Source organism: Nakaseomyces glabratus, chromosome E (genome assembly GCF_010111755.1).
Source record: "Nakaseomyces glabratus chromosome E, complete sequence".
Lineage (NCBI taxonomy): Eukaryota > Fungi > Ascomycota > Saccharomycetes > Saccharomycetales > Saccharomycetaceae > Nakaseomyces > Nakaseomyces glabratus.
The window spans coordinates 21,523-46,582 of record NC_088955.1 but is presented as its reverse complement, the minus strand read 5'-3'; the positions used below and the strand labels follow the sequence as shown (position 1 = coordinate 46,582).

Below are 25,060 nucleotides of genomic sequence, written 5' to 3'. Positions count from 1 at the left end.
GCTCTCACGAAACGATGGATTATTTTCAGAATTCGTGAAGCCTTTTAAAGATTAGAAAAGGCAGTGCCTGGATTGGCAAATAACACATAGGCACAAATAAGTGGTCAATAATACGCAACATGCATGAAAGTAACGGAAATGAATGTCAAAAGTGTTATATCAGATGATTGAAACGCTGACACAGAACAACAAAACCTGAATCTGTATTAGCGCCATATCGAACTTGCTTTCTGTTGGAATATCAATTCCATTAAACTTAAGTGATATATGGATCCTAGATTGCACTGACTGATTGATAATAACATATATTGCACTGGAGCCACTACAAATGAGTTCGTGACTATAGGAAATGCATCTGATTGGGCATTTCGCATCCAATAGTTACATTTTCAAATTCTGCTCAGGGCACAGGAGTTTGAACAGCGATTCGCTAAATAAGATACAAAATAATTTAAGCAGCATTTGATAATCTACAATTAATATGCAAAAATCACCAATTGCTCGATGGGCAGCACAAAAGCTAGCGTATAGCCAATCAAAATGGTAATTAGGTGCCGCACTTTCAAGAAAATACTGCAATTCTCCCATGGTAATACTCATGCTTCAAATAAACTAAGAAAACTGTTCTTAATTTTTGTGTTGCATTAGATTTACTGTACATGACAGGAACATCTAAGCGATTTTGCCTTATAATGGATAATGCGTGTTTTCAGGACGTAATATTGCCTAATCGGTTAAGGCTAATATAGAGACCTTAGTGATTCATTTGTATCCAAGTCAGTACAAATATTGGCTGTACTACTAACATACGATTATGTGCTGATCACTATCGAATGCCAAAATGAAACTAAAATAGATAGTGAGGTTTGATAAACAATCGTATATTATACTTTACCGTTTCTAGGTAAATATACGTGTTTTATGATTATATTATAATAGTCGTACCAATGAATAAATATGGATTGCAAGTTATAATGCTGACTGGAGTTAACAGCATTGTGCTGATATGATTTGGATATTGAAGTATTTTTAATTGAGAGGTAAGATATGGAACTGTTCATTTTGATCTTATATTTATCAGAACACTTTGATTGCAAGCTTTCTCATACTGTTGGAAGGTCACTCTTTCTTTTGACGCTGAGGTGATGAGGCCGCAGGAGTACCTTGGGGATAAGCAATCAGTATGTGTATTTGTGGGGGCGATGGCGAGAGGCCACGACTCCTTTGCTGATGAATATGTAGATGACAAAATAGCTATATCTAACTACCCGCTCTCCGCCTCCGTCGCCTGCTCCAAGTTCTGTCATGGCGCTGAGGACGCATGGGCCATTATATAATTTACAAACCCACACCGAGGACTCGCAAAATTAAACTGTTGCGAAAAGCAGATAGTTTGGATTGCAAAGTAAGCGAAATTTAAAGAATTGTTTTGTATTGAATTGTACGGGGAGAAAACTATAAAAGAGTAAGGAGGAACTATAGCTAGTCACGATTGTTTAGATCTTTCGATCTCTTGCGCCTATTTGCAAACTGTATGTTCTAAGTTAGTATTTACTACAGAGGTTGAATTGGTTTCACTCAATTTAGAAAACATACCCAAATTTGAACTTGATTGGTGGTGATCCCACATTGAACCGCCAACTGATGTTTTTCACATCTAGTCAGGTACCGTTTCTTGGAAAATGTTTCAACTAATTGTAGCTTGGCCTTTGCTGGTAGAGGCTTCCTAGTTGTATATGTTTTATTTTTTCTTTGACAATACAGCAGGTATTGAGAAGCACTTCTGCGAAGTGCTTCTCTAGTCTGTTTGGGTAAATCTATGTTGTTGATCAACTTATTGTCGGTGTTAGTAGTGCTTATCTCAATATTTGAAATGATAATATTATCGTAAACTTACCGTGTTGTAATCCCATGTTTCTTCTTCCAATAGAGTATTAGAATTAACCGATTGCAATATCTGTAAACAGATATTGCGTAGATCTTGTATTGGGTCTACTGTCATCATATTATTGATTTGTCTAAAGATTTTGAATAGTAATGACACAAGTTATAACAAGAAGAAAATTTAAAGGAAAAATTGCAAGAGATTAATAACCAACTTATATCATTGTGTTCCAGTTTACCCAAAAGACAGTCGCTCCCGGGGCCGTCGTCCGATATCCTAAGGTTCCTATCGAGAAACAACTTGGACCCACAAGAGATAGGGTTGATCAAGACAACCTATCGACTGTCTACTCTTCTGTCAAAACTACGGGAGCATGAGATCGTATTCAATGTGGTTACCAAAGACCATCTGCTTAAAAAAGGCGTCCCCAATCACTATGCCGCTTCCTATCGAGGCCACCGCTTCACAAGGGAAAACGTACAGATACTAGAGACCTGGTACCGCAACCATATCGACAACCCATACCTCGACCACAACAGCCAGCAATATCTAGCACAGAAGACAAACCTCTCAAAAATACAGATCAAAAACTGGGTAGCAAACAGAAGAAGAAAACAAATTTGTAAAGAAAAGGGCCCACACTGTTCATTTTGATTTTCCGGGACAATCAAAACCTTACCAAAGTCTATATATTGTTTCGGATCTCAATTAGAATAGTAACTATTACATAGATCAAGGAGTACGTTGAGTGAAGAGCAAAAGAATGAAACTAGATATCAAACCCTTGAGGACAAGTTTGTATAACGATAAACATCCAAAAAAATAAAACACAAGCGCGACCCCGGTGAGGATTGAACTCACGATCTTGCGATTAACAGTCGCACGCCTTAACCAGCTTGGCCACGGAGTCATTAAATACGGATGTCCAAAGAAGACCATGTTAACCCATTACTATAATGTGAATACATTATTGAAATCATGCCTTCTTTTATCACAAAAATGGTTATACAAAAAAACGACTTAAAAGGTCAATATTTACATAACTTGAGAAATTCCACCCAGTAATCATCCACAAATATTGAGTTTCATTTAGGTGCCACACTAACCTTACGACGTTAAAGTTTTCCAGTAAGGCATAACCATTATCGACGTCAATATTAGAACAGATGTTAAATTCTATATGATATAACTTCACTATTAAGGTAGCCAAAGAGTTCTCAAGATACAATCCTAGAGTTTAATCAAAATTTGTTACCTTCCAAGATCAACATAAGAGAATTACTCCTATTATTAGTTCTGTAAGGCTCAAATATGATATTGAGGCTTTTAAAAATGTAGATCCTCCATTATGTGTTAGAGAACTAATTAAGTTAAACGTGTCATTTAATGTTTGAATTCCAAGATTTGAATTTTCATTATTGGTGTCTACTCTTGAATAGAAATCTGTGAAAGTGGGTAGATTGATACTATGAATATGATAATGATGATGACATGAACCACAACAATTAGTCGTGTATATATTATCCTGATCATCAGCCATACCTATAACGTATGAAAACAAAGTTGATACATCTGAGAACCACTTAATAGTAATCAAATTTGAGCTGCCATCATTTTTGTCCACAGCCGGTGGAGTGTTCCAGTTAAGTTCTTCTGCTGTGACATTTATAACATGCACTAAGTTCCTCGTGATGTTGATTAGTGTAGGAACTGAAATTCCAGACGCTGGTGTACTTTCAGAGATTGCAGTCTGTGTGCTTGTATCGTCTCCATAGAGTATTGATCTGCTGTCGGTTTTATTATTTAGTTGAGTTATTTCAAACACATCATTAGTAAAATAACTCGAATTAACTGGGTTACTCGCGATTGAGGAACGGCTTAAGTTAGATGATTCTAGAGTATCCGATCCAATGCTCAAATTATCCATTGATGATGAGTAGTGTGAATATTCAGACACAAATTGTGGTGAGTGATTGCCTATGGCACCCATCTTTGTAAACAATGGAGAGTTAGTGAACTGTGACCTTAATTCCGGTAACTTTGACATAAACTTATGTGCAGTAGGAATTCCATCAATGCTTTCAGTTGAGTTCAAGTAACTATATTTAGATTTTGGCTGTGATCTTTGTATTTGGGAAAAATTTGGATGGGGAGTTGCATGCCTGACAATACTGTAATTCGTGGAAGATCTATCACTCATGTCTTTCAGTTTAGAAGCAAGAACTTTTGATGATGTAGATGATTGTTGCTCGCTAAATGAAAGTTTCTGTTTTTCAGATGCATAATCCCGCGATTGGTGCAGCTTCATGGATGAAGAAAAAGAGGATCGAAGAATGTGATCTAAGTATAGCGAGCTAGATTTATATGAAGAATTTAATGATCGATCAACACTAGAGGCGAAAAAATATGGCGATGATAGTTGCTTCTGATGTGTTTTATTTTCTTGTTGTGGGCTCAAGGAAGTAACTAATGGATCAACTGTGGTTTCCATATATATCCATGATGTCGGTGTTGCTGGTTCTCTATCAGAGAGATTTGAAGGAAAGAAGCTTGAATTTCGTTTAGAATATGGGCGCTGGGTGTCATTAGACGGCAGATTAACCGAAAACTGAGCTAAATGAGACCTGCTCATCCCATTTATATCTACTATGAAATCTCCAAGCTGTTTAGAAGCAGGTTCTGGTTTGTCCTCGAGATCCCAAGTTCCTATCCTAGGTCCGAAAGGTGCTTCAAATCTGCTAGACATTATCTTTGATGTTGTCACTGATGGCATTGGAATCGATGAAAATGTGCTCGAAGAGCTTAGCCTTAGCCCAGATGAGATAGAGCTTGAAGGTAAAACTGATGATAATTTTTTGATTATCATAGAGCTATAAGAATGACATATGTTTGATATGGGATCGTAATAACCGTCTGTACATATCGTTGCACCCACACTACTGGTACATGGTACAAGCACATGATATATCGTTTTTGTATATGGTAACTGAACTGGATGGCTTGACACAACTTCATAGTCTACTGTTTTTGTTATTGTTCTAGGAAAATTCCCACATGTTGTTTGAAAGCTAACTTCTCCTGGGCAACCCCCATCAATATCTCGAAGGAAGAAAAAATAATCCTGGAAGTCTATGACGGGGCTACTATCAAATTCTGTTTTGAAAGAAAAATTAAAAATTGCTTGATAGTCCCGGTTGTTGTAGAAAATCCGTATGGGATAGTATGTATTCATGTCAAGGTACACAGTAAGCGTTTTCTTTTCCCAGTTTATACCCCATAGACTGAAAGCTTGATAATTACCAAAATTATCTGCACTACTCTCTTGTCTGCAACAGTCGAAGGCATTGCCGGCACCAAAATTAAGATATATTAGATCATCACCATGCAGAGAGAATATATGGTTGCCTGAAATCTTTGGCTTAAAATAGCCAAACAATATCATAGTAAAATTGGACAAAGTAATATTGGACTTAAAGTTATATGCCGGTGGCAGTTGGCCTTTCTGTGGCATACAACCCCATGGTGGGACGAAATTGAAATTTAAAATACCAGATACCCCATCAGATCTACCGATCAACGTTTTTGATTTATATCCAACCCTTGGATAGTTTATGTCTTTATATGAGGAGTCAAAGCATTCATATGTACCCAAAAGGTTGGGGTCATATAGCTGATCCAGTTTTCCTGGATTTTGTGGATCTGGATGTCTCGGATTCACATAATTGTAACTATACAGTTCCATCTTCAATCCAGGTAAATGGCCACTATATTTATTTGAACATCCTAAGGGATAATTATTTGGAATGTTAGAATCCCTAACAATACTTATATCTCCTTCTGTGCTAATAAAACCTTCGCACACAACCGCTAAGGAGTGTAATATTGCATAAATCAACGCCCATGACATCCTTAGACCAAATGTTTGCCTGTTATTATAATAGATTAGAAAATATTTACTGGGACCTAGTTTTGATGCTAATTGTTCCAATTCACATCAATATACATAAGACTCTATATATATGTATTTTAATTGAATGAAAAATTTACTTTCATTTGACTCTCTACACTTGAATACAGCCGGCTTCAAATAGAGGTTGAAAACCTCTACTTATCTATTAGGACTATTTTGGTGAAGACAAGGAATATGGTGTAACTATATTAGACTAATATGACATTTTGATAAATATAGTCTTCATTTATGTAACGAATATTTGTTCGATTCTATTTTTTCACTGTTCCTTTAACCAGGGATAACATAAATAATTTCATTTCACCTCTACCGTTCTGTTATCCATAAAATGCTTATTTGCAAGTACAGAATGCTAATTATTCAGTATTTAAGGATGATCTATGTTTTGCAATAATCTACTGAGATTATTACTGTCAAATTCCCACTATTACGTTGACTATTTAATTCAAGTTGAAAAAGAATATTTAGTGACATATTACTTTCTTATGACTGCTATCTGATGTAATGTTGACGATTATATCACAGTCCAATCATCAAATTTATTCTTTAGCCAAATAATCAGGTTGAATTAAAAGTATTTGCTATTAAATAGGTAGATAGATAGAGAGAAGTAAAATTGATATATCTGCTCATCAATAGACAGCACTATAATGAATTTGAACTATCACACTTTTCATAATCTAATAGGTATGGAAGTATACAATTCTATCTTACTCAAAAGAATTGAAAAAATGAATTCTATAAGACATTCTGAGTATGGGGGAGGCTTTGTGACCAACTTATCTTTGTATACAAGTACTCATGCAAACAGTAGTACGCTGTTAAATTAGGTGAACTGCATACAGAAGCTCATTTCAGTAATTCCGTGAATCTGCTGCTAAGAAAAACCTGGATATACCTTTAGTACCTTGACTATAATACTGAAGAGAATGATTTTAAAACAGTCTCCTCGTGGTATTAAATATATAACCACATCTTTTAGGGTCCTAAAATTAGTGCTGAATGAATTCTTTCTTCCTTTTTTGAATCATGACATTTCATTTTATTTCACCTGATTTTGAGGTTTTTTGCAATACCAGATATTAAATTTAATTAGATTCCAAAGAGGGAAAATGAATTACCGGTGGCTACGTATTTTATTCAATTATACCATAATCAATCAATAGCCACAATTTTTGTCGATTGAAATTAACTATGATGCGTACCGTTTGCAAGCTTTAGTATTGTAAAACAATACCAAATTATTCGCAAAATAATTACTGATCATGTGCAGAAGTTGCGACAACCAGGTGGAGTAAGAACATTCTGTATCAATTATCAAATATGACTTTTTGGAAGTGTTATTATATTTTCAACGTTGATGGAAGTAAATTTATATTAGGATTTATATTTGTTTCATGCTATGTCTTCTATTTTCAAGCTCTAGGATAGAAATTCCTTTGAAATACCGCTTTTGTTAACAGGGTTAACCAGCAAATTAATGCCATTCAAATGTAATACTCTGAAATGAAATTGCCCATTCGTTACTTCGTAACCTCTTTTTCAGCAGTCACCCCTGATGTAACAGCCCTATTTTAAAAGTAATTATCATAGAAACTAAAACCTTATGGCAATTTCTATAACTGGATACAAAAACGAAATTCTTATTTATGCGGATAATTAAAGTACGAATTATCTTTTCAAATACAAGTCTAACCATTACCGTACTATATTCAAGAATATATTCAAAAGACAGAAATAAACTCATAAAAACTATACTAGAATTAGCACCAACTCCAATATATAATAAGGGGAGCGTTGGAATCTTCTTAATCTCAACCAATTAACATAAATTTTTACTCGAGAAACTCTTTTTTATATACAGAACTTGCCGAACATCCGACTTATATCTCCAAATAGTGAAATTTGTACCAATAAGTATCTCCAAGGGCTTGCTCTACACTAAATGCACAATAAGTATCTGATATATTTAACCATAATAAAAAGCTTGAAAACGAAACTGATTACACCATATGTAAATGTTGATAGTATGCAATTGCTGTTGGTTTAAAGAAGCGAGTGGTTAACAACCTTAGAAAAAATACAATATTTTGGTTAAACCTTAATATCTAAGTTGCTTATTCAACTTCCAAATAATTGTTCAACATAAAATTTTATTCCAGAACCTCAACATATATAACTCTATAGAACTACTTGGAATTATAATCCTTTCTTTTAGTTTTTTTTTCTTCTTTCATTAGTATAATAAAATTTTGTAGATACCTTCTCTAAAAGTAATTATACGGTTTTATCATAGAATCATGAATCATCGTTAAGTATTTATATCCAACGTGAATAGCTTATTCCCCCCTAGAAATTAAGTTAGACAATCTTGAATCACTTTCTCTCCTGGTATATTAGTAGGTAGCTCACATATGCTTAGTCTGTAGTGCGCTCAATAATAATAAAAAAAGAACATACGATCCTATTAGGGTTTACCACAACATTAGCTAGTACATCTTAAGAAACATTTACAGATAAATAACAATTGGAATACCCATCTTATGTGACCCTACACATGCTAGTTTATCTAACCTCGAAAATATCATAAGAGAACGTTTTCAGTTACTGATTCCTTATTGGTCATTTTGCCGTTGCGACGAAAAAAAAACAACAAATTTGCTGCAAACTCATCCGTCGCAATACTAAGGAGACGGTAAATCAGTACATAGAGAAGTCAAACCTACCACAGTACAAGAATCGATTCTGTGATATGTTATTATTTTTGCTGTATTTGGTAACCAGCTGTGATCACAAAAACCTGGAAGTAGAGCATTTTAGAGATTAAATCAAGCTACTGATTGACCACTAGCAAATGGAGAGAGTATCTTTCAACTAAAGGGTTTTACATAACAAGATATTGTTAGAATAACGAGTCTCTTCGTTGAACTAACGCTAAGAATAAGTTAAGGGTCTCATTTTAAGTAAATATTACTACTCGAACTGCTATCATCTAGACCTTGTCTATACGAGATGAAACAATCGAAAAATGACCCACAGCAAAAAGAAAAAAACACAGAGACAATGAAATGAATAGAGAAACTCAAATGCAGATCAACTGCCCACGCTAATAGTGGATAAGATAGACAACTAGTTTCACCATAGAATCATTGAATCGACTACATGCTAGATCAAGCCAATTGGGTTGAATGTATTTTGACCTTGTCAGATTACATTTGCATACAGCTTTGCTACTTGGTCTTTACTTCGGTTTTTTGATCCGGTCTCCATCTTATTTTCTCCCGGTATCAATCAAAAAAAATACAAACACTTTTATAATCCACACATAAAGTAGCACCGAAGCTCTAAAAGAGCCATGGTAACGTTCGGTTTTTATTCCGCGACCGAAATGCGTTCTTCAAGGCATGCGGAATATATCAGCCGTTCTAACACACAGACAATATGTTTGATGGACCAATCATAGTCCTTGGAATGCGAGAATACAATCTTGGTTGCTAAATAGTTCTCTTACACTTTAGACCTATGATTGGTAGCCTAGTCTGCCTGCCAACCCCCCCACACAAATTTTAATAAGCCATTTTCTACAACTTTCCGAATCCACTCTGCAAACAGGAAGTAACGTCCCCGATCAGAATGGAACAACGGAACTCGGAAAATAGAGTACCCGGGAGGATCTCTTCGTGCTAGAAAGTGCACATCCCTTGAATTCCCGCAAATCCCAGAGAATATTTCGTACACTTCAAAAAATAAAGGGCTTCGGGAATTTTTCTCATATGGCCTCAACTTTTTCTCTACGACACACACTATAGCAGAGAGGATACAGTTGCAAGAAGAAAGTATGTTGTGGGTTGGGAAGGGGGGTGGGAACAAGATATCGACGGTGCCGTTAACTTCCCAGTCAAAATAAAAATTAGTAAGACGAATTAGCATGATATAATCGCGAGATCCCGTACTTTTGCAGAGAACCTCATGCAACCATGTATCAGCCGAGTAATGTTATAAACAGCGCGGAACCATCGAGATGACCACAGAGATCCTTCACTGCATTGTGTGCTGGGTAGAGCAATATACCAGCAACCGAAACAGAAAAAAGGGAGGGCTGTGGTGTAAGGGTGAACAGGGAGTTTTGTGTTGTCTAAGCAAAAGCTCTGATCCCGAGCAACAACCGAGGAATATGTAAGCAAGTCTTTAAGAACTATGCCTACTAGTAAAATTTTCAGTTCTTGACTGCTTATGTTCTGCATAACCAAAGGAATGAATGGGATATTCTGACAGCAAAGTGTTATGAACCTTATAGATATTTTATCGAAAGCCAACCATGGATAAGAATAGCACAAGATTTACTTGAAGTTGAAAGCCCCTCGCTTTAGACCTCAATTGAATATGTTCACAGAAAACATACAGTTTAACTGCCAAGTCCCTGAACTACAAAAAGCTGAAGATTAAAGTTGGTTTCTACAGTATTTTTTTACTGTATTCAACTTTTTTAGATTCACTTGAAAGAGTTCAATTAATTGAAAAAACCATTCCTCAAATCAAACTTTCAGTAGTCAGAGTTTTTTTTTTTATATAATCTCCCTTCCTTTCAAAATTGAATATCTGGTTTTATGGATATGGTTTGTTTTACAACATCTAAAGGTGAGTACCTTTTTATAATACAAGCTACTCAAAAAGGTTACGAAAAATTTAAAAATATTGACAAATTACCAAACAATCTATATTAAGTGAGAGTATAATATTACAGATAGTTTACTTTTTGAACTAAGTCCTAATGAAATACAAAGAGGTTTTTAAGGCCTTTATTTTGGCCCTGACATGGACCAATGCCGTAGCTAAAACCTATGAGAATCAGGAAGTTGTTCTGGATAGCACCTCTTCTGGCTCTCCTACTTTTGAGGATGATGAACTCATGGTGTTAAATAACGCTAAAGTTACTCTAAAAAACTACTCCTCAATTAAATTACCTGCTGGTATATCGTTGACTGGTGGCTCTACACTAACAATAATAACACCTGGTGGCCAAAGTGTCAGGAATGAGCTGTTGATTAATGGTAAGGTCAAAATTGATAGTGGGTCGAGTTTTGTTTATGATGGTAGCAAATTAACTTATGCTAGTGGACCAGATGCCGTAACCAATTATAACTTTGACATTAATACCGGGGCTGATGGTGTTTATGTTTCTTCAGATAGCAGCATGATAATAACATTGCCGGCATTATTGAAAGGTGTTGCAACTACTAATACTGCCCGTATTCACATTGGTGGTACGTATCAAGCACCAAACAATTCTCCTATTCAAATATTAGGAAAATTACAAGTACTATCTACAGGAGCGAAATCATCAACCTACTTCACTGATCGTCTGTGGTATCTGGATCTAGGCCCAGACAAAATTGATAATACTGGTACGTTTTCTATGCCCAATAATATGTCTGGTGATATAGACTGTGAGTGTTTAATTGCTGTCTACGGTGATATATTCAAGGGTACTAATAATGCTGTTTTACATACTTTAGGATACACCGGATTTGTTGTGGTTACACCGATAACCATTGACCTAAGTAAGGGGCCTTATAAAGGTACTTCTGATTTTATTTATAACTTGGTTCTTCCTAGTGGTCAGGATGGTTTTAAAATTGATGGTTATCTATATCATTACGACCCCAACGCTCCTGCAGCTCGTACAATTGGGTTGCTATATCTTTATGATGCTGGAGATAATGTAGCGTTAACTTCAGGTATTAATGGTATCCAAATTAGACATACGAATCCAGTTAAAACAATAACAATGAAAGTTGACCCAAGCTTAAACGCTGGTTATTTTAAGGGCAAAAGAATTGATGAAATTCCCTACAGATATCCAGTACATAATTACGCCAATGTTCTAGAAATGATTTTATTTGAACCAATCACTTATACTACTATAACAACTACCAATATCAATGAATATACCACCGAAATAATTGAGCTGATAGCAACTGCAAAGCCTCGTGGCTTTCCTTTTAATGAGAATACTCAAACAACCATAACAACTACAATTTATAATCAACTTCGAGAAGAGACAAAAATTATTGACCTGGGGAATGGTGTGACTGAATATCAAGTATTGGATTATTATCTTTCTTCACTAAATGACATAAATCATCCATTTGGAACAAGTACTAAAATCGTCACTTACAGCCCACCTCCCCCATCAGTAACTGCAACTACAACAGATTATTACATAGAATCCTACTGGATATCCTTCTTTATCACTACCGATGATCAGCATAGGATAATAACCAGTAGTCAAACAGTTTCAACATTAAGGTTAGAGAATGATTACACCACCACCGTAGATTTAGGAAATGGTGTATTCGAAACTGATCTGATATCTCATATAACTGAAAGAGACGAAAATGGCGAGCCTACAAACACTGTTAGAACCACTATCAAGTTGACTTTTGGTCCGGCACCTCCTGCAATTACAAAAACTGTGGATTTAGGCAACGAAGTGACTGAGTATTTGGTTATCAGCTACTGGACGACCACCAATGAATTTGGGGGTCTGATCACGACAAACTCGACGGCCACCTACAGTCCTCCACCGGTGACTGTGACAGCCACCACTGCGTCGGACTACATTGAGTCGGACTGGATCTCGTTCTTCATCACTGTTGATGAGAAGGGCGATATTGTTACGAGCAGCACTCTGTTCAATGCGACTCGTGACTACAACTTGCCTGAGGCCCCACACACTTCGTTTGGCCCTGCGCCCCCAGTGGAGACGCACACTGTTGTTCTTGAGAACAACATGACGAACTACGAGGTTGTATCTTACTGGACCACCACCAACGAGTTTGGAGGGTTGATCACGACGAGCAGCACCAGCACGTACAGCGCTCCACCTTTGACAGTGACGGCCACTACTGCGTCTGACTACATCGAGTCGGACTGGATCTCGTTCTTCATCACTGTTGATGAGAAGGGCGATATTGTTACGAGCAGCACTCTGTTCAATGCGACTCGTGACTACAACTTGCCTGAGGCCCCACACACTTCGTTTGGCCCTGCGCCCCCAGTGGAGACGCACACTGTTGTTCTTGAGAACAACATGACGAACTACGAGGTTGTATCTTACTGGACCACCACCAACGAGTTTGGAGGGTTGATCACGACGAGCAGCACCAGCACGTACAGCGCTCCACCTTTGACAGTGACGGCCACTACTGCGTCTGACTACATCGAGTCGGACTGGATCTCGTTCTTCATCACTGTTGATGAGAAGGGCGATATTGTTACGAGCAGCACTCTGTTCAATGCGACTCGTGACTACAACTTGCCTGAGGCCCCACACACTTCGTTTGGCCCTGCGCCCCCAGTGGAGACGCACACTGTTGTTCTTGAGAACAACATGACGAACTACGAGGTTGTATCTTACTGGACCACCACCAACGAGTTTGGAGGGTTGATCACGACGAGCAGCACCAGCACGTACAGCGCTCCACCTTTGACAGTGACGGCCACTACTGCGTCTGACTACATCGAGTCGGACTGGATCTCGTTCTTCATCACTGTTGATGAGAAGGGCGATATTGTTACGAGCAGCACTCTGTTCAATGCGACTCGTGACTACAACTTGCCTGAGGCCCCACACACTTCGTTTGGCCCTGCGCCCCCAGTGGAGACGCACACTGTTGTTCTTGAGAACAACATGACGAACTACGAGGTTGTATCTTACTGGACCACCACCAACGAGTTTGGAGGGTTGATCACGACGAGCAGCACCAGCACGTACAGCGCTCCACCTTTGACAGTGACGGCCACTACTGCGTCTGACTACATCGAGTCGGACTGGATCTCGTTCTTCATCACTGTTGATGAGAAGGGCGATATTGTTACGAGCAGCACTCTGTTCAATGCGACTCGTGACTACAACTTGCCTGAGGCCCCACACACTTCGTTTGGCCCTGCGCCCCCAGTGGAGACGCACACTGTTGTTCTTGAGAACAACATGACGAACTACGAGGTTGTATCTTACTGGACCACCACCAACGAGTTTGGAGGGTTGATCACGACGAGCAGCACCAGCACGTACAGCGCTCCACCTTTGACAGTGACGGCCACTACTGCGTCTGACTACATCGAGTCGGACTGGATCTCGTTCTTCATCACTGTTGATGAGAAGGGCGATATTGTTACGAGCAGCACTCTGTTCAATGCGACTCGTGACTACAACTTGCCTGAGGCCCCACACACTTCGTTTGGCCCTGCGCCCCCAGTGGAGACGCACACTGTTGTTCTTGAGAACAACATGACGAACTACGAGGTTGTATCTTACTGGACCACCACCAACGAGTTTGGAGGGTTGATCACGACGAGCAGCACCAGCACGTACAGCGCTCCACCTTTGACAGTGACGGCCACTACTGCGTCTGACTACATCGAGTCGGACTGGATCTCGTTCTTCATCACTGTTGATGAGAAGGGCGATATTGTTACGAGCAGCACTCTGTTCAATGCGACTCGTGACTACAACTTGCCTGAGGCCCCACACACTTCGTTTGGCCCTGCGCCCCCAGTGGAGACGCACACTGTTGTTCTTGAGAACAACATGACGAACTACGAGGTTGTATCTTACTGGACCACCACCAACGAGTTTGGAGGGTTGATCACGACGAGCAGCACCAGCACGTACAGCGCTCCACCTTTGACAGTGACGGCCACTACTGCGTCTGACTACATCGAGTCGGACTGGATCTCGTTCTTCATCACTGTTGATGAGAAGGGCGATATTGTTACGAGCAGCACTCTGTTCAATGCGACTCGTGACTACAACTTGCCTGAGGCCCCACACACTTCGTTTGGCCCTGCGCCCCCAGTGGAGACGCACACTGTTGTTCTTGAGAACAACATGACGAACTACGAGGTTGTATCTTACTGGACCACCACCAACGAGTTTGGAGGGTTGATCACGACGAGCAGCACCAGCACGTACAGCGCTCCACCTTTGACAGTGACGGCCACTACTGCGTCTGACTACATCGAGTCGGACTGGATCTCGTTCTTCATCACTGTTGATGAGAAGGGCGATATTGTTACGAGCAGCACTCTGTTCAATGCGACTCGTGACTACAACTTGCCTGAGGCCCCACACACTTCGTTTGGCCCTGCGCCCCCAGTGGAGACGCACACTGTTGTTCTTGAGAACAACATGACGAACTACGAGGTTGTATCTTACTGGACCACCACCAACGAGTTTGGAGGGTTGATCACGACGAGCAGCACCAGCACGTACAGCGCTCCACCTTTGACAGTGACGGCCACTACTGCGTCTGACTACATCGAGTCGGACTGGATCTCGTTCTTCATCACTGTTGATGAGAAGGGCGATATTGTTACGAGCAGCACTCTGTTCAATGCGACTCGTGACTACAACTTGCCTGAGGCCCCACACACTTCGTTTGGCCCTGCGCCCCCAGTGGAGACGCACACTGTTGTTCTTGAGAACAACATGACGAACTACGAGGTTGTATCTTACTGGACCACCACCAACGAGTTTGGAGGGTTGATCACGACGAGCAGCACCAGCACGTACAGCGCTCCACCTTTGACAGTGACGGCCACTACTGCGTCTGACTACATCGAGTCGGACTGGATCTCGTTCTTCATCACTGTTGATGAGAAGGGCGATATTGTTACGAGCAGCACTCTGTTCAATGCGACTCGTGACTACAACTTGCCTGAGGCCCCACACACTTCGTTTGGCCCTGCGCCCCCAGTGGAGACGCACACTGTTGTTCTTGAGAACAACATGACGAACTACGAGGTTGTATCTTACTGGACCACCACCAACGAGTTTGGAGGGTTGATCACGACGAGCAGCACCAGCACGTACAGCGCTCCACCTTTGACAGTGACGGCCACTACTGCGTCTGACTACATCGAGTCGGACTGGATCTCGTTCTTCATCACTGTTGATGAGAAGGGCGATATTGTTACGAGCAGCACTCTGTTCAATGCGACTCGTGACTACAACTTGCCTGAGGCCCCACACACTTCGTTTGGCCCTGCGCCCCCAGTGGAGACGCACACTGTTGTTCTTGAGAACAACATGACGAACTACGAGGTTGTATCTTACTGGACCACCACCAACGAGTTTGGAGGGTTGATCACGACGAGCAGCACCAGCACGTACAGCGCTCCACCTTTGACAGTGACGGCCACTACTGCGTCTGACTACATCGAGTCGGACTGGATCTCGTTCTTCATCACTGTTGATGAGAAGGGCGATATTGTTACGAGCAGCACTCTGTTCAATGCGACTCGTGACTACAACTTGCCTGAGGCCCCACACACTTCGTTTGGCCCTGCGCCCCCAGTGGAGACGCACACTGTTGTTCTTGAGAACAACATGACGAACTACGAGGTTGTATCTTACTGGACCACCACCAACGAGTTTGGAGGGTTGATCACGACGAGCAGCACCAGCACGTACAGCGCTCCACCTTTGACAGTGACGGCCACTACTGCGTCTGACTACATCGAGTCGGACTGGATCTCGTTCTTCATCACTGTTGATGAGAAGGGCGATATTGTTACGAGCAGCACTCTGTTCAATGCGACTCGTGACTACAACTTGCCTGAGGCCCCACACACTTCGTTTGGCCCTGCGCCCCCAGTGGAGACGCACACTGTTGTTCTTGAGAACAACATGACGAACTACGAGGTTGTATCTTACTGGACCACCACCAACGAGTTTGGAGGGTTGATCACGACGAGCAGCACCAGCACGTACAGCGCTCCACCTTTGACAGTGACGGCCACTACTGCGTCTGACTACATCGAGTCGGACTGGATCTCGTTCTTCATCACTGTTGATGAGAAGGGAGACATTGTTACGAGCAGCACTCTGTTCAATGCGACTCGTGACTACAACTTGCCTGAGGCCCCACACACTTCGTTTGGCCCTGCGCCCCCAGTGGAGACGCACACTGTTGTTCTTGAGAACAACATGACGAACTACGAGGTTGTATCTTACTGGACCACCACCAACGAGTTTGGAGGGTTGATCACGACGAGCAGCACCAGCACGTACAGCGCTCCACCTTTGACAGTGACGGCCACTACTGCGTCTGACTACATCGAGTCGGACTGGATCTCGTTCTTCATCACTGTTGATGAGAAGGGCGATATTGTTACGAGCAGCACTCTGTTCAATGCGACTCGTGACTACAACTTGCCTGAGGCCCCACACACTTCGTTTGGCCCTGCGCCCCCAGTGGAGACGCACACTGTTGTTCTTGAGAACAACATGACGAACTACGAGGTTGTATCTTACTGGACCACCACCAACGAGTTTGGAGGGTTGATCACGACGAGCAGCACCAGCACGTACAGCGCTCCACCTTTGACAGTGACGGCCACTACTGCGTCTGACTACATCGAGTCGGACTGGATCTCGTTCTTCATCACTGTTGATGAGAAGGGCGATATTGTTACGAGCAGCACTCTGTTCAATGCGACTCGTGACTACAACTTGCCTGAGGCCCCACACACTTCGTTTGGCCCTGCGCCCCCAGTGGAGACGCACACTGTTGTTCTTGAGAACAACATGACGAACTACGAGGTTGTATCTTACTGGACCACCACCAACGAGTTTGGAGGGTTGATCACGACGAGCAGCACCAGCACGTACAGCGCTCCACCTTTGACAGTGACGGCCACTACTGCGTCTGACTACATCGAGTCGGACTGGATCTCGTTCTTCATCACTGTTGATGAGAAGGGCGATATTGTTACGAGCAGCACTCTGTTCAATGCGACTCGTGACTACAACTTGCCTGAGGCCCCACACACTTCGTTTGGCCCTGCGCCCCCAGTGGAGACGCACACTGTTGTTCTTGAGAACAACATGACGAACTACGAGGTTGTATCTTACTGGACCACCACCAACGAGTTTGGAGGGTTGATCACGACGAGCAGCACCAGCACGTACAGCGCTCCACCTTTGACAGTGACGGCCACTACTGCGTCTGACTACATCGAGTCGGACTGGATCTCGTTCTTCATCACTGTTGATGAGAAGGGCGATATTGTTACGAGCAGCACTCTGTTCAATGCGACTCGTGACTACAACTTGCCTGAGGCCCCACACACTTCGTTTGGCCCTGCGCCCCCAGTGGAGACGCACACTGTTGTTCTTGAGAACAACATGACGAACTACGAGGTTGTATCTTACTGGACCACCACCAACGAGTTTGGAGGGTTGATCACGACGAGCAGCACCAGCACGTACAGCGCTCCACCTTTGACAGTGACGGCCACTACTGCGTCTGACTACATCGAGTCGGACTGGATCTCGTTCTTCATCACTGTTGATGAGAAGGGCGATATTGTTACGAGCAGCACTCTGTTCAATGCGACTCGTGACTACAACTTGCCTGAGGCCCCACACACTTCGTTTGGCCCTGCGCCCCCAGTGGAGACGCACACTGTTGTTCTTGAGAACAACATGACGAACTACGAGGTTGTATCTTACTGGACCACCACCAACGAGTTTGGAGGGTTGATCACGACGAGCAGCACCAGCACGTACAGCGCTCCACCTTTGACAGTGACGGCCACTACTGCGTCTGACTACATCGAGTCGGACTGGATCTCGTTCTTCATCACTGTTGATGAGAAGGGCGATATTGTTACGAGCAGCACTCTGTTCAATGCGACTCGTGACTACAACTTGCCTGAGGCCCCACACACTTCGTTTGGCCCTGCGCCCCCAGTGGAGACGCACACTGTTGTTCTTGAGAACAACATGACGAACTACGAGGTTGTATCTTACTGGACCACCACCAACGAGTTTGGAGGGTTGATCACGACGAGCAGCACCAGCACGTACAGCGCTCCACCTTTGACAGTGACGGCCACTACTGCGTCTGACTACATCGAGTCGGACTGGATCTCGTTCTTCATCACTGTTGATGAGAAGGGAGACATTGTTACGAGCAGCACTCTGTTCAATGCGACTCGTGACTACAACTTGCCTGAGGCCCCACACACTTCGTTTGGCCCTGCGCCCCCAGTGGAGACGCACACTGTTGTTCTTGAGAACAACATGACGAACTACGAGGTTGTATCTTACTGGACCACCACCAACGAGTTTGGAGGGTTGATCACGACGAGCAGCACCAGCACGTACAGCGCTCCACCTTTGACAGTGACGGCCACTACTGCGTCTGACTACATCGAGTCGGACTGGATCTCGTTCTTCATCACTGTTGATGAGAAGGGCGATATTGTTACGAGCAGCACTCTGTTCAATGCGACTCGTGACTACAACTTGCCTGAGGCCCCACACACTTCGTTTGGCCCTGCGCCCCCAGTGGAGACGCACACTGTTGTTCTTGAGAACAACATGACGAACTACGAGGTTGTATCTTACTGGACCACCACCAACGAGTTTGGAGGGTTGATCACGACGAGCAGCACCAGCACGTACAGCGCTCCACCTTTGACAGTGACGGCCACTACTGCGTCTGACTACATCGAGTCGGACTGGATCTCGTTCTTCATCACTGTTGATGAGAAGGGCGATATTGTTACGAGCAGCACTCTGTTCAATGCGACTCGTGACTACAACTTGCCTGAGGCCCCACACACTTCGTTTGGCCCTGCGCCCCCAGTGGAGACGCACACTGTTGTTCTTGAGAACAACATGACGAACTACGAGGTTGTATCTTACTGGACCACCACCAACGAGTTTGGAGGGTTGATCACGACGAGCAGCACCAGCACGTACAGCGCTCCACCTTTGACAGTGACGGCCACTACTGCGTCTGACTACATCGAGTCGGACTGGATCTCGTTCTTCATCACTGTTGATGAGAAGGGCGATATTGTTACGAGCAGCACTCTGTTCAATGCGACTCGTGACTACAACTTGCCTGAGGCCCCACACACTTCGTTTGGCCCTGCGCCCCCAGTGGAGACGCACACTGTTGTTCTTGAGAACAACATGACGAACTACGAGGTTGTATCTTACTGGACCACCACCAACGAGTTTGGAGGGTTGATCACGACGAGCAGCACCAGCACGTACAGCGCTCCACCTTTGACAGTGACGGCCACTACTGCGTCTGACTACATCGAGTCGGACTGGATCTCGTTCTTCATCACTGTTGATGAGAAGGGCGATATTGTTACGAGCAGCACTCTGTTCAATGCGACTCGTGACTACAACTTGCCTGAGGCCCCACACACTTCGTTTGGCCCTGCGCCCCCAGTGGAGACGCACACTGTTGTTCTTGAGAACAACATGACGAACTACGAGGTTGTATCTTACTGGACCACCACCAACGAGTTTGGAGGGTTGATCACGACGAGCAGCACCAGCACGTACAGCGCTCCACCTTTGACAGTGACGGCCACTACTGCGTCTGACTACATCGAGTCGGACTGGATCTCGTTCTTCATCACTGTTGATGAGAAGGGAGACATTGTTACCAGCAGCACTCTGTTCAATGCGACTCGTGACTACAACTTGCCTGAGGCCCCACACACTTCGTTTGGCCCTGCGCCCCCAGTGGAGACGCACACTGTTGTTCTTGAGAACAACATGACGAACTACGAGGTTGTATCTTACTGGACCACCACCAACGAGTTTGGAGGGTTGATCACGACGAGCAGCACCAGCACGTACAGCGCTCCACCTTTGACAGTGACGGCCACTACTGCGTCTGACTACATCGAGTCGGACTGGATCTCGTTCTTCATCACTGTTGATGAGAAGGGCGATATTGTTACGAGCAGCACTCTGTTCAATGCGACTCGTGACTACAACTTGCCTGAGGCCCCACACACTTCGTTTGGCCCTGCGCCCCCAGTGGAGACGCACACTGTTGTTCTTGAGAACAACATGACGAACTACGAGGTTGTATCTTACTGGACCACCACCAACGAGTTTGGAGGGTTGATCACGACGAGCAGCACCAGCACGTACAGCGCTCCACCTTTGACAGTGACGGCCACTACTGCGTCTGACTACATCGAGTCGGACTGGATCTCGTTCTTCATCACTGTTGATGAGAAGGGCGATATTGTTACGAGCAGCACTCTGTTCAATGCGACTCGTGACTACAACTTGCCTGAGGCCCCACACACTTCGTTTGGCCCTGCGCCCCCAGTGGAGACGCACACTGTTGTTCTTGAGAACAACATGACGAACTACGAGGTTGTATCTTACTGGACCACCACCAACGAGTTTGGAGGGTTGATCACGACGAGCAGCACCAGCACGTACAGCGCTCCACCTTTGACAGTGACGGCCACTACTGCGTCTGACTACATCGAGTCGGACTGGATCTCGTTCTTCATCACTGTTGATGAGAAGGGCGATATTGTTACGAGCAGCACTCTGTTCAATGCGACTCGTGACTACAACTTGCCTGAGGCCCCACACACTTCGTTTGGCCCTGCGCCCCCAGTGGAGACGCACACTGTTGTTCTTGAGAACAACATGACGAACTACGAGGTTGTATCTTACTGGACCACCACCAACGAGTTTGGAGGGTTGATCACGACGAGCAGCACCAGCACGTACAGCGCTCCACCTTTGACAGTGACGGCCACTACTGCGTCTGACTACATCGAGTCGGACTGGATCTCGTTCTTCATCACTGTTGATGAGAAGGGAGACATTGTTACCAGCAGTACTCTATTTAATGCTACACGGGAATATGTCGATGCTGAAGCACTGTTCATGTTATCCGACGATTCTTCACAAGCTTCAAATAATGAAGCTGACTACACCACGACGATCGACAAGGGCAACGGCGAGTTCGAGACCGATGTTGTTTCGCACATCACCACCAAGGACTCCGACGGCAAGCCTACCACGATTGTGACCACGATTCCATGGAAGCCAAGCGAAGAAGCTGACTACACCACGACGATCGACAAGGGCAACGGCGAGTTCGAGACCGATGTTGTTTCGCACATCACCACCAAGGACTCCGACGGCAAGCCTACCACGATTGTGACCACGATTCCATGGAAGCCAAGCGAAGAAGCTGACTACACCACGACGATCGACAAGGGCAACGGCGAGTTCGAGACCGATGTTGTTTCGCACATCACCACCAAGGACTCCGACGGCAAGCCTACCACGATTGTGACCACGATTCCATGGAAGCCAAGCGAAGAAGCTGACTACACCACGACGATCGACAAGGGCAACGGCGAGTTCGAGACCGATGTTGTTTCGCACATCACCACCAAGGACTCCGACGGCAAGCCTACCACGATTGTGACCACGATTCCATGGAAGCCAAGCGAAGAAGCTGACTACACCACGACGATCGACAAGGGCAACGGCGAGTTCGAGACCGATGTTGTTTCGCACATCACCACCAAGGACTCCGACGGCAAGCCTACCACGATTGTGACCACGATTCCATGGAAGCCAAGCGAAGAAGCTGACTACACCACGACGATCGACAAGGGCAACGGCGAGTTCGAGACCGATGTTGTTTCGCACATCACCACCAAGGACTCTGACGGCAAGCCTACCACGATCACCACCACCATCCCATTGAAGCCAAGTGATGCCGGCGAGGCCGACTACACCACGACGATCGACAAGGGCAACGGTGACTTCGAGACAGACCTTGTTTCGCACATCACGACCAAGGACTCTGACGGCAAGCCTACCACGATCACCACCACCATCCCATTGAAGCCAAGTGATGCCGGCGAGGCCGACTACACCACCACCATTACTTCCGACGGTCACACCATCACAGAAGTAGTCTCCCACATCACCACCACTGATTCAGACGGTAACACTGTTACATACACCACCACGATGGCCTCCTTCGATCAGGTAGACGACGGCGTGTACACGTCAGCTCCACCTTACTCACAGCCACCAGTTGTGACGACGACTGTGACGGAGGACGACGGTAGTAGCAAGACAGTTGTGATCTCTTACTCGCCATCTGAGGGCGAGGATGGGGTTACCCGTACAGGTACGACCACTATCTCCACCATCACTGCTAGCGGCGAGGCCGACTACACGACGACGATCGACAAGGGCAACGGTGACTTCGAGACAGACCTTGTTTCGCACATCACGACCAAGGACTCTGACGGCAAGCCTACCACGATCACCACCACCATCCCATTGAAGCCAAGTGATGCCGGCGAGGCCGACTACACGACGACGATCGACAAGGGCAACGGTGACTTCGAGACAGACCTTGTTTCGCACATCACGACCAAGGACTCTGACGGCAAGCCTACCACGATCATAAGAACTGTGACTCTAACAGAAGAACCAGATTACACATCTGTGTTTGTTTCTGATGGTCATACGATTACAGCTGTTGTTTCTCATGTTACAACGACCAATGATATCGGTCAGACGGTCACCACTACTGTGACCGTTATGTCATATGATCAAGTAGGTGAGGGTGTATACACTTCTGCTCTTGCTTACTCTGAGCCCCCAGTAACTACGACAACTGTGAGTGCAGACACTGCTACTGCCACTGTTGTAATGTCGTACTTCCCATCTATTGGCGACGATGGAGTCACCAGGACAGGAACAACTACCATTTCCACTGTCTCTGTCGGAGGTGAAGCCGACTACACTACAACAGTCGACAGGGGCAATGGCAGTATCGAAACTGATGTCATTTCGCATATCACCACTACCGACTCCAATGGTAATCCTACAACAATAACCACCACGATCACCAATGCACCTGCACCTTCGATTTCTAAAGCAAATGTGGGGTCTGATTACACCACCACTGTGGTTTCGGACGGTCACACGTTCACCGAGGTTGTATCCCATAGCACAGGTACTGATGAGCACGGTCACACAATAGTTTCCACAGTAACGCAAACCGTGGGTGTCCAGAGTCATGGAAGCACTGTCTCAAGTGCAGCACCAGTCTCAACAGTATCCGGTGCAGGATCTAATGCTCCTGGAACAGCAGGTGTAGGTGGTATTGTTAACTCTCAGAAACCTCAGTCAGGAAATGTGGCTGGCCAAGGGTCGGGCAACGAAAAGCCAACACAAGCTGCTGGCACAGCCGGTGGTAGTGGCTCTGGCTCTGGCTCTGGCTCTGGCTCTGGGCCAGTTCACCAATCGGTAGGCAATATTGTACCATCTGGATCTCCATCTGTTCAGAGTCCAATGGACACTGCATCTCCAGTCAGTGGTATTCATAGTAGCCAAACTCCTCACTCTGTACCTTCACAAGCTCAACAACAAGGACAAGGACAAGGACAAGCACCATCATCACGTCAACAGGCAGCCACGACTGTTCTATCACCTTCTGGTTCCTCTGGTAACAACAACGGCAGTAGATTCAGTAGCACACAAACAGCTTCTGCTTTACCAGGTTCCGCTGCGACAATAAAGGCTACCTCTAACACTGCAATACTCGTGCTGATCATTCTATTTTTCTTAGGATTGACCTAGCCAATTTGTGACGATAATGGAATAACAAATATTAATCAGATATCTATTTAAAGCTCATCCTTCATACTATTAAATACAACAGTGACTATAAGAAATGAATAAGATCATAATAGTAAATAGAAGAGGATATTGATTTGAGCTAATTGGTTATCTTTTAAATGTATTTATTGCCTGTATCGCTAATACTGTCCCGAATGTGTCGTTTAATTTAATAACTTCAAAGTTGTCCAACTGTTATTCGTAATAGTGATATTTGCCAATTAGTCTATGAATGAAATATAAGAGTATTATTAATTATTAAAATCAAATTTCAAAACTGAAAATGTCAAAGAAGATATGGAAAGCATTCATGTCTGGTAATTACTAGTACTCTCATTCCCAGTTTTTAAAATCCTGCAAAAGCTTTTCTCTCATTAAGTAATGACTATGTAACTAGTAAAAATATATTTGCAAACTTATCGATATCGAAAAAGAACAAATGCTAAACTGCACATAGTTGGTCATCCTTTTAAAAGTAGCATCATCCTTCATATTCAGAATACAATTTTTTTTATAATTACATGTTATCATCCGTCCCAATAATGCTCCTTACTGGTAATTTTTTTTTTGGGTATAACCAATCTTAGTGACCAATATATAACGTCATAAACTTACAATTATTTAGTGATTAATTCATACTACCTATGTGAGAGAAAGCAAGATCTCACGCGTTTGAAGGTTTGGAGCGCAAATTTGAGAA

The 25,060-nt window shown here is 43.7% G+C and overlaps 4 protein-coding genes and 1 non-coding gene across 5 annotated transcripts; 2 read left to right on the top strand and 3 right to left on the bottom strand.

Annotated features, from left to right (window-relative positions):
• Window positions 1-1,145: 1,145 nt before the first annotated feature.
• GVI51_E00143 (uncharacterized protein) lies at window positions 1,146-1,337 on the top strand (the record flags this gene model as incomplete). Its single annotated transcript, XM_445703.1, has 1 exon — window positions 1,146-1,337. One exon carries the CDS (start codon window positions 1,146-1,148, stop codon window positions 1,335-1,337), a length of 192 nt encoding a protein of 63 aa, XP_445703.1.
• Window positions 1,338-1,482: 145 nt separating this feature from the next.
• On the bottom strand, window positions 1,483-2,005 carry HMRA1 (Hmra1p; the record flags this gene model as incomplete). Its single annotated transcript, XM_445702.1, has 3 exons — window positions 1,483-1,530; window positions 1,597-1,833; window positions 1,898-2,005. 3 exons carry the CDS (start codon window positions 2,003-2,005, stop codon window positions 1,483-1,485), a joined length of 393 nt encoding a protein of 130 aa, XP_445702.1.
• Window positions 2,006-2,721: 716 nt separating this feature from the next.
• On the bottom strand, window positions 2,722-2,795 carry tN(GUU)4. Its single transcript has one exon. It is a non-coding gene; the product is annotated as a tRNA-Asn (tRNA).
• A 354-nt stretch (window positions 2,796-3,149) lies between these two features.
• EPA20 lies at window positions 3,150-5,792 on the bottom strand (the record flags this gene model as incomplete). Its single annotated transcript, XM_445700.1, has 1 exon — window positions 3,150-5,792. One exon carries the CDS (start codon window positions 5,790-5,792, stop codon window positions 3,150-3,152), a length of 2,643 nt encoding a protein of 880 aa, XP_445700.1.
• Window positions 5,793-10,626: 4,834 nt separating this feature from the next.
• GVI51_E00055 (uncharacterized protein) lies at window positions 10,627-24,321 on the top strand (the record flags this gene model as incomplete). Its single annotated transcript, XM_002999488.2, has 1 exon — window positions 10,627-24,321. The coding sequence occupies one exon, from the start codon at window positions 10,627-10,629 to the stop codon at window positions 24,319-24,321; it is 13,695 nt and encodes a 4,564-aa protein (XP_002999534.2).
• Window positions 24,322-25,060: the final 739 nt, after the last annotated feature.